Below are 12558 nucleotides of genomic sequence, written 5' to 3' on the forward strand. Positions count from 1 at the left end.
TTTTTTAAGAGGTTTGACAGAGGGATCTGTAACTGCTATGGTCTTATCGTCCCGAAATTGAAGAGAGAAGGAAGACAGATAGAAAGTAAGGACTGACTAAAAATCGGTGCGAACGAACTACTATCCATAGTATTCTATCCGTAGTATTCAAACCCTGCACTATGAAAATACATTCTGAGTATAAACTTGTTTAAGGTTAACTCTCGGATTAAGTGATCTGATTGGCCAAAAATTTTGAATGTTTAATCCTTGAGTTTTTTTTTTTTTTACCGCTAAGGTTTTATCATCCCGAAAGCGAAGAGAGAAGGAAGACAGGATAGGAGAAAGCCAGCCGTTCCGAGAACAAACCTCATCTGAGTTCACTCTAGGCGGGAATTGAATCCACGGCTAACAGTGGCGTAGCGTCCATATAAGGCGTGTATGGCGGCCATACACTCGAAATTTCACTCAAATACCCTTAAATATGGGATTAGAAGCAAAAGAGATGAGCTTGCCAGCCTAGTTAGCTTAGTTGGTAGTGCGTCTGCCTTGTAAGCGCTAGGCCGCGGGTTCGATTCCCGCCCGGAGATGGACAACTAGTATTCTATCTTGGATCCCCACGAACAAGAAAAGGGGAAGAGGAAGGCCACGTCTGAGATGGCAAGATGATATTAAGAAAATAGCATAATCCTTCTCTTCTTCTTCCTCCTCCCCTTCCTTACTTTCTTCTTTCTCCTCTTCCCTTCTTCTCTTCCTCCCCTCTTCCTCCTCCTCCTTCTCTTCCCTCCTCTTCCTTCCTCCTCGCCTTTTGCTTTCTAATCAACAAGTCCAATTTGTTTCTATTTATTTTCTTTCTTCTGTCAGCTCCCATGGCGTAGTGGTCACTGCGCTCGCCTTGCACGCGGGAGACCCGGGTTCGATTCCCGGCGGGGTCAAGAAATTATTTTCCTATATTCAGAAGTCGTATAAAATGCATAAATGTGCAAATTTGTGAATGCAGCATTGCAGCAGTCGTGTTGACTCTGTTGCTCTCCAGACTCTGTTGCTCTCCAGAGTCAACATGACGGGACTGAGTTATCAAAAAAAGAAGCGTCTCTCTTCTGTGAACTACTCAGTCAGCGAGTCAGATCCTAAAACTTGATACTCGTCTTTAACTCCCTACGGACAGCCACAGGTAGATCTGATTAAGTTCGCCTGTCAGGTCTACCTGATAGTGTGTGTGCTCGTCAGTTCGAACTGACAGGCTGACCTGATCAGGTGTACCTCTCAGGTCTTCCTGATAGTGAATGGCTGGCCTACTTCTGGGGTAGAGGAATCTTTAGTCTTATTTGAGCAGTATAGGTAGTAGGGATAAATCTATAAATAATAAGCAGTGAGCACTATTAAAACAATAATAAAAGCGTTCTTATGACTATTATTTACTGTATGGACGTGAAAATAAATGCCATAATACTTCTTGTTATAAAAAAAAGAGCTGAAATATAATTTTACTTTCATTCTCTTTCGCTCATAAAACTTTTATAAAATCCAGCTTTCCCTCCATCATCTGACTTTTCCTCGCAAATAAAAAACAATCGAATCAAAGAACAGGGCGGTCGTAAAGCTGTGGCATGTGGCACGACTTGAAGTCTTGGCGGATAGTCTATGTAGATTAGTCTAGAAAACAAGAATAGTAAAGGACGTCAAGGTGCTCATGTTCAGACTGTCATCCAGAATTCCAGATACTCACCACATTATCGAAGACTGGGTAACATTGTGAAGCTCCTTACCAAGAGTGTAGGGATGGTAATGGTAACTTTTTGGTTTGTTGGACCGGTGTCCCGTTGAGAGAAATCTTCAACGTTGTTTGACGAAAACTCTTTCCTGCACATGCACAGGAACGAGTTTTAATCAAATAGCGTTAAAGACTTCAATTAACGCTAATTTTGGATGCAAAAACTCTCTAATATTGTTGGTCTAATATTGTAGAATCCGTAATCTAATGCCCCATGTCTCATGTTAATGTTATTCCATGCTTCAGTATGTGCGACTATCGTACGACACACGACCAGAGAACATCCTACAACTGTTCACCCGGGAGTGGTCACTGGAGCTGCCCAAACTTCTCATCACGGTCCAGGGGGGTAAGGCCAACTTCGAGCTTCAGCCCAAACTCAAGAAGGTGCTCCGGAAGGGTCTACTTAAAGCTGCCAAGACCACGGGCGCTTGGGTGTTCACTGGTGGAACTAACACAGGTAAAAACCGGTTTACCAATAACGAACCTTATCTGTTTAGAATAGTATCCAGCTCCAAGCTAAGTAGGCTAGCTGGGATTTCTTTCTATACTTTATGGTGAGCTACTTAGCTTCTGAATAGGGCTTAACTCCATACACAAAAAGCCCACTCTGAGGCTTAGGAGTGGGGGCAGCAGCTCCAAAAGATGGGTTAAGCTTATAGGAATCTAGACCCAAGAGAGTACCAATTAGTTTTTGCTTTGCATAACGCATAGCCCCAAGTAAAGAGATGGCCGTCAAAGTTAATTATGCAATTTAAAGATGTGTCCACACATAGTTGACGCCTTCGATCGACGTCGACTGAAACCGTACACTGCCTCATTAGCATAAATTCATGTCTTCTCCTTCTGCACACACAGTTGACGGGGTCGAAGACAAAGACTGGTGCACAAGCTACGAGCTGCGATTCTTTTCACGACCAACTTCTCATTCCCATAATGTTATTGTTAGACGTTGATCTAGCGTTTGATGTTGTTAACGACTAATGCTTTTCTGACCGGCAGGTGTGACGCGTCAGGTAGGCGATGCCCTCCTCATGGAGAGATCTCAGAGGTCTGGCCGCGTGGTCAGCATAGGTATCGCCCCCTGGGGGATAGTCGAGAACAACCACGAGCTCATTGGTCACAACAAGGATGTGCCCTATCATTCCATTTCTTCGCCCCGATCCAAGTTTGCCGTCCTGAACAACCGGCACGCCTATTTCCTATTGGGGAGAACAACCACGAGCTCATTGGCCACAACAAGGATGTGCCCTATCATTCCATTTCTTCGCCCCGATCCAAGTTTGCCGTCCTGAACAACCGGCACGCCTATTTCCTATTGGTGGACAATGGGACGGCAGGGAAGTACGGGGCGGAAATCATACTCAGGCGAAAACTGGAGAAGTACATTTCCAACCAGAAACTACATCCGGGTAAGTCGAAAATTGTGGGTGCGAAAGGGGGGGAGAATGGAGAACCTTTAGTTTTGTAATTGACCTTTTTCAATACTTCCCTGACAGACATTAATGATTTTTAAAGACAATGTCAGTGCGGAAGGGGGGGGGGAGAATGGAGAACCTTTAGTTTTGTAATTGACCTTTTTCAATACTTCCCTGACAGACATTAATGATTTTTAAAGACAATGTCCGAGAACTGCCAGTAGTTAAAGTACCCACATGGTTCTATCAACGTACATTAAATTTAAAGATGAAAGATGACTTAGCTCGTAGATTGGCAATGTGAGTGGGCAGTGCTGAGGCTCCTCTTACGAGGTATCAACCTGCCAACCCTAGTAGGTATCAAGTTACTATAGTCTCATTTAATTTGCCAAGCAACAAACACATAGGTACTGGGGATAGAACGGTGAGAGCTTTCTGTTAAGCACAAGGGTAGAAGCTTTCTGTTCTCCTCGTTCACAAGTAGATAGCTAGATATAGAGAGATACTTGGTAGGTATATCACGAGAAAAATAAGAAAGAAACTAATTGAAGACGGTAACAATAACAAAACGTGAAGTTCTTTTAATTAAAAAACTATCGACACCAGTGCTTCCACTAATGAAATCTGGACCGCCTCTCTGCACACCTCACCGTCCAATACAGACGCCTATGGCACCATTGAGTTCCAGGGCGGACCACATCCCAGCAAAGCCCAGGTGAGATACCCCTAGGTCAGGGATTTCCAACCATGCGTATGCGGGTGTGGGCCACATGCAGAAAGGAGAAAGGAAAAAAGAACAATTTCGGGAGCAGTTTTCTCAGTTTAACAAGACGTGTATCTCTGTTACACGTTTATGTAAAAAGAAAACAGCTGCGAACAGCATTTTTTATACTAGAGAAGACTAAAAATATTCTCGTCTTTTGCCCTGGGAAAATTCTAAAAGGTTGTCTTCATAATAAATGTAATTTTTGAATGGAGTAAAATGGAGACGGTAATAGGGAGCTATTTAAAATTAAAAAAAAACCTTTGTAAAGCAAACACGTAGGTAGGTACCTTCATATCCACAACCGTTTGGATTAATAACGGGAGAGAGATGACAAAACTTGCGTTTCGGATTTATATCGTCATAAAAGAACGATATAAACGAGATAATCCCGATCTTATCTCAGGTTTCTATCGCGATTTTACCCGGCTAGACCATTTTGTGTTAGATCATATTCAAATTCAAGTTTCAAAGGCCCTAGTTCTCTAGTAACCTACTAAACTGAAATAACTTACGCAGCTTACTGAAATTAATAATTATTTTATCATCCATCTCACACAGACTAAACGTTTCTTTTTGCAAGTGATACATCAAGCTCTAATACTATCTATTATCTTGATAGATGACTCGGTAACTTTTGTTAGACGTTCCCATTTTAATCCCTCCAAAGCTGTTCTTAGAAGGAAAATATTTTCATCTCTTGAACGACTCTGTAATTCCAGTATAACTTGATGCATTGTTGCCCCCCCTTCAATTTTCTTTCACTGTAAATTCTTCTTTTGTACAGTATCTACCTGGTGCATTGTACTTAACATTATAGATTGTGGCACTTCAATCTTCTTTCACTGTAAATTCTGTCTCGAGTTGGTTTCTTATATTTATTTCAATCATTTTCGAATTTTCTTTCCTCCCCGTCTTTCGCTCATCTCCATTTTTTTACTTTTCCTGTTGCAGTTCTCGAGTTCTCGTGTCTTTTATTTGATTTATACCTATTTTTCCTCTGTTAGTCTGTTGCATTGTTACTGTTGCTACTTCAAGGACAGAGCTAGGTATTTCATTTTATTTTTATCATTATTAGTATCTTAAAAAAAAAAAAAAAAAACAGATAGAATACCTACCTACTTATCATTATTATTTTTATTTACCTACGTATTTATGTCTTCTTCTTTTTTCTCGCCATTTCCCGTTTTCAGACGGGATCGGCGTTTTTCGTCAGTCTCTCAATCAGCCCTAGCCAGGGTGATTGTTTTGGACTGGAATGTGGTTTTGGCTACAAAAATTTTACGAGTAGGTAGATGTCTTTCGCACTCAACCTTTGCTATTTCTTCAGCAAGGGAAATTTCAGACTGGTATACTCCCTGTTTAAAGTCCCCCAGCCAGACTAAGCTGGTGTACCTTCCCTTTATCATACCTTCATAACCTTAATATTGTCTTAGCTATCATACCCTAGCTTTTGTCCCAGTTCTATCTATTGTACCAGCCATTCCGAGTTGATAAGTCATAATTTCTCCAACCTCAAAGGTTAGTTCGTGCATTGGGTCACGATTAATTTACACTAAAAAGTTCCTTTACTCCCACAATCTGAACGAGATCCTATACCTAATTTTGATGGCAAATAGGGATAATTAGGAGATTTATTTATTTAAACGGAGATATGGATTGATCTTGATGTGAAAAGGATGCAACAGAAAACGTTTAGTTGAGATAGGTGCTGTTTTCAGTCCTGTTTAGAGTAGGACTATAGGTAAAGCTGAACTTATTTTTTTGGAATATTTTGACGACTCTGGGAATCGAACCTGAGACCCTCTGCATGGCAAGCAAGCTCTAAATTCAATCTAACTTGGATCAAGATCACGAAATTGCTATTTTGCAAAGAATTGCGTGAAAGACTTAAAATACGTAAAAAATGTAATCTGCTTATAATTGCTATTAGTTAGGTATATAAACTACTTTTACCCATATTTAACAACTTTTAGTAATAGCTAACATTGGTCATTTATTACTTCTTGTATTGCAAAATTAGCCAAATTTGCGATTTTTTCTTCCAAATTTGTAAATCAGTCAAAACTCGATCATTTTCGGTACATATATTTTAATCATAACTGTAGGTTTGATGCATTATTTTTGGACACTTGAAAATAGAACTCTAATTAGCTAATTACCTACCTCATCTCCTGGATGCAGGAACCCATTGATAGCACAGAACAGAGCCTCGTAAGCTCCCCCCGTGACAAGGACTTCACTCATGGGGTTGAGTGGCCGTTCAATGAGAGACGAGTACAGCTTGGCAATAGCTTGAACAATACGAGGATGTCGACAGGATAGGAGAAAGCCAGCCGTTCCGAGAACAAACCTCATCTGAGTTCACTCTAGGCGGGAATTGAATCCACGGCTAAAACTCTGAATGCTTTGATTGTAATCTAATTTCAACTAAAATTTCATTCAAGTTTATAGCTTTTTTCATCCAACTCACCATTCCGGCTTTGTCCAAGGCATCAGCTAATATTTCTCGCTTAGGTCTGAGTTCTTCACTAATAGTGTAGAAATAACATTTATCTGGAGCAGTCGTCATGTTGTTGATTTCTGTCTCGAAGCTACGGGCCACTGCTTCCTGTGATTGAGACAAACAAAATACGGAGGTGTTGCAGCAAAGAAAAACAAAAATCTGTTTTATTCTTTTTATTTATTTTATTTTTTTTTTCTCTCAATTTTTTCATTTACCTATATGTCTAAAGCCGGCCATTCAATATCAGTTAAAACTGACAGGCGGACCTGTTCAGTCCTACTTGTCAGATCAAAATATTCAAAGATAATATCCAAAAGTCCCTTTGCAGACTAACCTATTCAGACTTTTTTTTTTTTGTCAACCACCAAAAAATTGTTTTTTAAATATAACATTCGGTCAGCCATTCACTATCAGGTAGACCTGACAGGTACGGCTGAAAATGTCCGTCTGTCAGGTCTACCTGATATCTGATAAGCACACACACCATCAAGTAAAACTGACTCTATCAAGTATACCTGACACCTGATAGTGAGTGGCTGGCCTTAGTTGATCATTGTTATTATTAAACTTTACGCTTAGGCTAACCAGGGAAAGCGTTTTATTTTATAAGCGTAACTTATTTTATAAGCGTAACTTACCTATTATTATTAAACTTTACGCTTAGGCTAACCAGGGAAAGCGTTTTATTTTATAAGCTTAACTTATTTTATAAGCGTAACTTACCTATTATTATTAAACTTTACGCTTGAGCTAACCAGGGAAAGCGTTTTATTTTATAAACGTAACTTACCTATTATTATTAAACTTTACGCTTAGGCTACTAACCAGCGAAAGCGTTTTAAGATTTGTATTTATTTATTTCATTTCCTTACCTGTGTTGGTGTGTTACTGGTGTAGATACAATTCTGATGAACTATCTGTAGGTTTCTCATGAGATTGGCAGGTCCATACGCCTTTGTTCTCACCTGAGGAAAAATAGAATAGAAGTTGAAATTGAGGGGATTGATTTAAAAGGGGCGTTTGTCGACGAACGCCCTTTTTGCATCAATGATGTATTTGGACGCAAAATATTGTTTTCTATCCAACAAAAAAACCGCATCGCAATATCTCGATTATTCACGAAGTTACACGAGTTTTTGTAAGCAAAAACAGGCAGTCATGTGCTTTTTTTCCTATACTGAATCTCTGGATGGATAGTGCCGGGTAGGAAGATTAACATTTTTACGTTTCTTTTGGATATTACTTGAATCTTACAATCAGAGGAAGATAAGGAGTGGATAGGTATAGGTAGGTATGATATTTTTGTGTATTCCCATGGAATGATAACCTAAAGTGTTTATTTTACTTGATTATTTATTTTTAATCACTTTTGCAAATTTAAATGTTAAATAGACCCATTTAAATTGACTTTTTATTTGAAACATATCGTTTGATGGAAAAAGGGCGTAAGTCCAACTTTTTCAAAACGTTAAAAAAGGGACTTTCCCTTGGAATAATCCTAATTTATTTGTCAAAATGGGTTCAAACCCTTTGAAAAACAAAATTTAGTCACCTTCGACAATGTTCACCTTACCATTTTTACAGGAAAGAATGTCAAAAACTTTAAAGCCGTTTTTCTCAAAACACAGTTTTCCAACTTACGCCCTTCTTCCATCAAGGCCCTCAATTAATTTTGGGTTAACAATCGGTTGTGCAATATGTTGAATTTGATAAATGAGTACACCAGAGGGCTATTCCTAGAGGACTTATTACTTTACATGTAACATGTAGGTAGGGTATCAATTTGTAAAAGTTTATACCTAGGTAGTTATCATGTTGTCAGCCTAGTTAGCTTAGTTGGTAGTGCGTCTGCCTTGTAAGCGCTAGGCCGCGGGTTCGATTCCCGCCCGGGGCGGATTTTATCAATATATAAATATCAAAATGAGTTTTCATAGCGAATAGCTTGCTATATAGTAAGCGACCCAAAAGACCAAAAAACACAACCCCGACCCAAAGTTGTGACTTTCGTTAGAAATGAATAGCTCACCTTTGGTGGGGCTTTAGCTAAAAACAAGTTGGTAAGGTCAGGAAAGCCAGCCTAGTTAGCTTGGTTGGCAGTAAGCGCTAGGCCACGGGTTCGATTGAATTTAGAAAAGAAAAAGTATTCAATTTTTAATACAACTACCTACGCATCAGTTGTCAAAAGCATTATTATCCATCAGTAGGTGATGGTCAATTCAATGAAAGCGTATTCAATATAATAGGCACCTACCTACATACATATTATCTACATACCTAAAGGCCTACGCAGATATTCAAAGGTCACATCTGTATGATCTGTCGTTGTTTATAGATATTATGTACCTCTTTCAGGTTCCTAACGCCTACATGGGCAAAAATAAAAGCCCAACGGATATGGCTTCAAATGTCTAAACACTCCATTAATGGCGTCAAAAGCTTTTCGTCTAAACAAAGTTCCGTACAAACAAAATCCGAATTACACACACGCCCCCTCAGTCTTTTCCCTTCTACTCTTCTATTTTCCCTTTTAGTATGAGTCTTCTCAAATTTCAGACTCAATTTCTGGGGAAAAAAAGTTAACTCTTTTCCCCCAACTCTTTTTTCCCCATACCTAAATAAAGTACGAAGCAAAGTAGGGACAGTGTCAGGTATTTTTTTTCCTCCCACGATATGGTCCATTATGTAGATTGTAGATAGGTACCTACCTAAACATTTTGAGGTAGTTGTTCATATACATAATATGTACATATGTAGGTACCAAGATACACTAAATATAGGTAGATTTTTAGACCGGTCCGGTCGGAGGGTGTACCAGTGTACCTACAAATCTGAGAAGGTGTAGGTATAATGGTACCTACACAATACCTACCGAGACATCTGGGTATAGGTGCTTAAACCTACAAATCCAGGTAGATGTTTACCTCTTTACCTTGATTTTTAATTAGATTTGACGGCGCTTTTTATAGCATTTTAACTATCTCACTAAGCGCTAGGCCGCGAGTTCGATTCCCGCCCGGGGCGGATTTTATCCTGATGGGATAATGTTTGTTCTCGGAACGGCTGGCTTTCTCATTGTAGGTGTAGCCTGCATTATTATTCTTTAAAATCGGAACATATGTACGTGCGCAATGTAAATTATGTTCAGGAGGACAGAAAAATTATGTTCATTTGGTCCATGAAACATATTCCCCATAAACATAAATACCTCACAGGGTTGGCACTGTTGGATGTTGAAAATGATTCATTAGCCGAAACCAAACTTGTATCATATATTATCTTCCGGCCTATTCATTACACAACTATCTCCAGTCTCTCAGGTGGCTTACCACAAGCTCCACAAACATCAAATGAGCCCCCTCCAACTTGCCCAAAACACATAATGATCACCCTCCCAAAATTTCCAGTGTGATCAGGAAAGCATGAATTTGAAATTTCATTAACTCGACATGACGGTTAATCAACGCTCCCGATCCCTCCCACCCAAAGTTCATCAAACCCTCCCTTCATTACACTTCTCTCCCTTTTCCATACTACTGTTTTCCTTCTCACACTCTCTCTGTTCCCGTTCCTTCCTCGACTCTCCACCTCAGCTATCCCATTATCTATCCCAGTTATCCGTTTCCTCTCTATCGTCGATCCTTTCTTCCTCCTGGTCACCCCCTTCTTTTCTTCTCGCATTACTTTTAATACTTCCTCCCTTAACTCCCGTCCCTCTCTATCGTCGATCCTTTCTTCCTCCTGGTCACCCCCTTCTTTTCTTCTCGCATTACTTTTAATACTTCCTCCCTTAACTCCCGTTCTTTCTCCCTACTGCAGCTCTAAAAACGCAACTCTGGAAAACTTTTGTTTTCTTGGACTTTTGTCGTTTTTTCTTTATTATCCGTTTCCTTTGAGCACCAAAAAGTTGCGGTCCTCCTTGAACTTTGAAAGTCCTTTGAGGATTTAACGGATGGGTAAGGAAACGTGTCCCCAATTTAAGCCTGAGATCTTTTGTTGTAGTCTGACCAGAATTGCAGCTGTAACTCTGCCCTGACCACTTTCTTGAAAGTTTTTCACAGAAAGTGTTGTGGTCAGTTCGGTTGTTTGGTAAACAGGTGCTTGTGCGTTCTATCTCGAGGATTGATCCCTATGTATTGTCCACAACACTCACCTGGTCTGCACCCTGTTAAAGGTCTCCCAGCCAGTCAAATAACAAATGTTGCAACGAACTTTACTCTTATGAAACATGGTTTGCCAGCATCACTGGGTTAAATAAAGGGAATCTGTCAGTCCTCTTTGCTTTGACTCGCTTGTAAATAATATTCTATATCGAGGCACGCCAATTTAACATCAGAAAGTGATATGTTCGTCTTATTTTCTGGTTCACTGCTCTCTCACTCTTCCTTCTCTTTGTTGTTCCTTTCTTCCTGTCCTTATATTATTGTTTCCTTCCCAATTTTCTACCTCTGTCAATCTTTTCATTCTCTTTTATCTCCTGTATTTGTTATCTCTGAATGTAGTGTAAGTATGGTGAGCTGTAATCAAAGTTAGGTACATCAATAGACGGATTGCAATGACATAGGAATCCACTCTAATTTCTTCGTATATTGCATTTTGCGCGACTTAGTAGCTGTAGCTGAATTTTAATTGTGTTAAGCATATTTAAATGCTTGTCACAAACATCGTTCCCCGATTATTTCACCTAGATAAATTTCATGACATGACTTGGACTCGAACCACCAACCTCCAGATCCAAAGTCCAACGCGTTAACAACTGCACCACTGAGGATTTTGCGCGACTTTCGATTGTTCGTAGCACGTACCATTGAAGATAAGGTATATCTACAATACATTTATCTTTTTTTATTTTTTTAAGGGAGATGAAAGAAAATAATGGTAAATAATAATACTAATAATAATTATTCAATGTTTATATTTTTCAGTGTGAATTAATCATTTAATAGCATTATTTTAGTTCATTAAAACATTTAATCGCCATTATTTATTTATTACAAATATTTAAATGAAAATTACCCCCTACTTCTACAAGTCCTGTTTACAAAGATTATTTACGAAATTGAAATTTTTTTAACCCTGTTTATTCCCAAAGCTCAAGTTGGTATTCTGATATGAAATACAAAACAACAGAAACTTTCAGCTTACTCTGTATAGGTGTCTCTTCTCCCACAACATGTGAAACCTCTAATTCAATTTACGAACACAATTTCAAGATTTTCAAATCCACCTCTCGCTATCTCCCTGGCAGCAGAAGGGAAAAACCAACACAAAGTTTTTACTCAACAATTTGCTACATTACTCTTTTTAAAGTCCTCTAGGAGTTCAAAAAGTTAAAAAAAGAAAAAAATTCTCTCGGCACAAGTTTGGTTTTTCAGCAAAAATGAACACTTTTTTCGAGCGACATTCTCTTTTTTCTTTTGGTTATGCCGTTATATCTAATATTTTGCTGATTACGGAGGCTGAATCCTGGGGCGGCGTTTTCTCGTATGATTTCGTATGCGGAGTCGCTGTCTAGGGGTTGGTTTTGGAATTGGGGTGGCTTTATAATGTAAACCGTAATTGTGTTACAGCCAGCCTAGTTAGCTTAGTTGGTAGTGCGTCTGCCTTGTAAGCGCTAGGCCGCGGGTTCGATTCCCGCCCGGGGCGGATTTTATACCTTCGAACATAATGTTTAAGTCACCCATCCATTTATTGGCCTTGCTCGGCGTGGTTCCTTGTAAAAAGACCTTTATTTGATCTATAGGTCGACCAGGTATGGATAAGTCCTTCTATAGGGACAGACTGACTGACGGACTGACGACACCGAAGCGAATACAATAGCCCGTCCACTATACCTTTTTTTATTAGTTATTATTATCGTAATAATAAAGGAAGGACGGGCTAAAAATGAGAAAGAGAGAAGGAGGGAGAATACTATTAAATTAAACTACGGAAGTCAGTAGGGAAAAATGAATCTGTTCGACCTTTGATTGGGTAGGTACATCGAAAAGGAAAACGTAGAAATCGCAGTAAGGTCAAAAAATGTCTGAGAGCTACAAAAAAGAAATTCTTGGCCAGCCTAGTTAGCTTAGTTGGTAGTGCGTCTGCCTTGTAAGCGCTAGGCCGCGGGTTCGATTCCCGC

At 39.4% G+C, this 12558-nt stretch overlaps 1 protein-coding gene across 1 annotated transcript in view; it reads left to right on the forward strand.

The window, feature by feature from the left end:
- The first annotated feature begins 2002 nt into the window (after positions 1-2002).
- LOC103509069 (transient receptor potential cation channel trpm) overlaps positions 2003-12558 on the forward strand; it is a 72118-nt gene continuing 61562 nt past the window's right edge. The window contains exons 1-3 of the mRNA XM_017444023.2: positions 2003-2213; positions 2756-2886; positions 2997-3165. Coding sequence (XP_017299512.2) covers positions 2788-2886; positions 2997-3165 — 268 coding nt within the window. The 5' untranslated portion in view covers positions 2003-2213; positions 2756-2787. The remainder of the gene's footprint in view (positions 2214-2755; positions 2887-2996; positions 3166-12558) is intronic.

The sequence above is a fragment of the Diaphorina citri genome, unplaced genomic scaffold (assembly GCF_000475195.1).
Source record: "Diaphorina citri unplaced genomic scaffold, Diaci psyllid genome assembly version 1.1 scaffold463, whole genome shotgun sequence".
NCBI classification, from domain to species: domain Eukaryota; kingdom Metazoa; phylum Arthropoda; class Insecta; order Hemiptera; family Psyllidae; genus Diaphorina; species Diaphorina citri.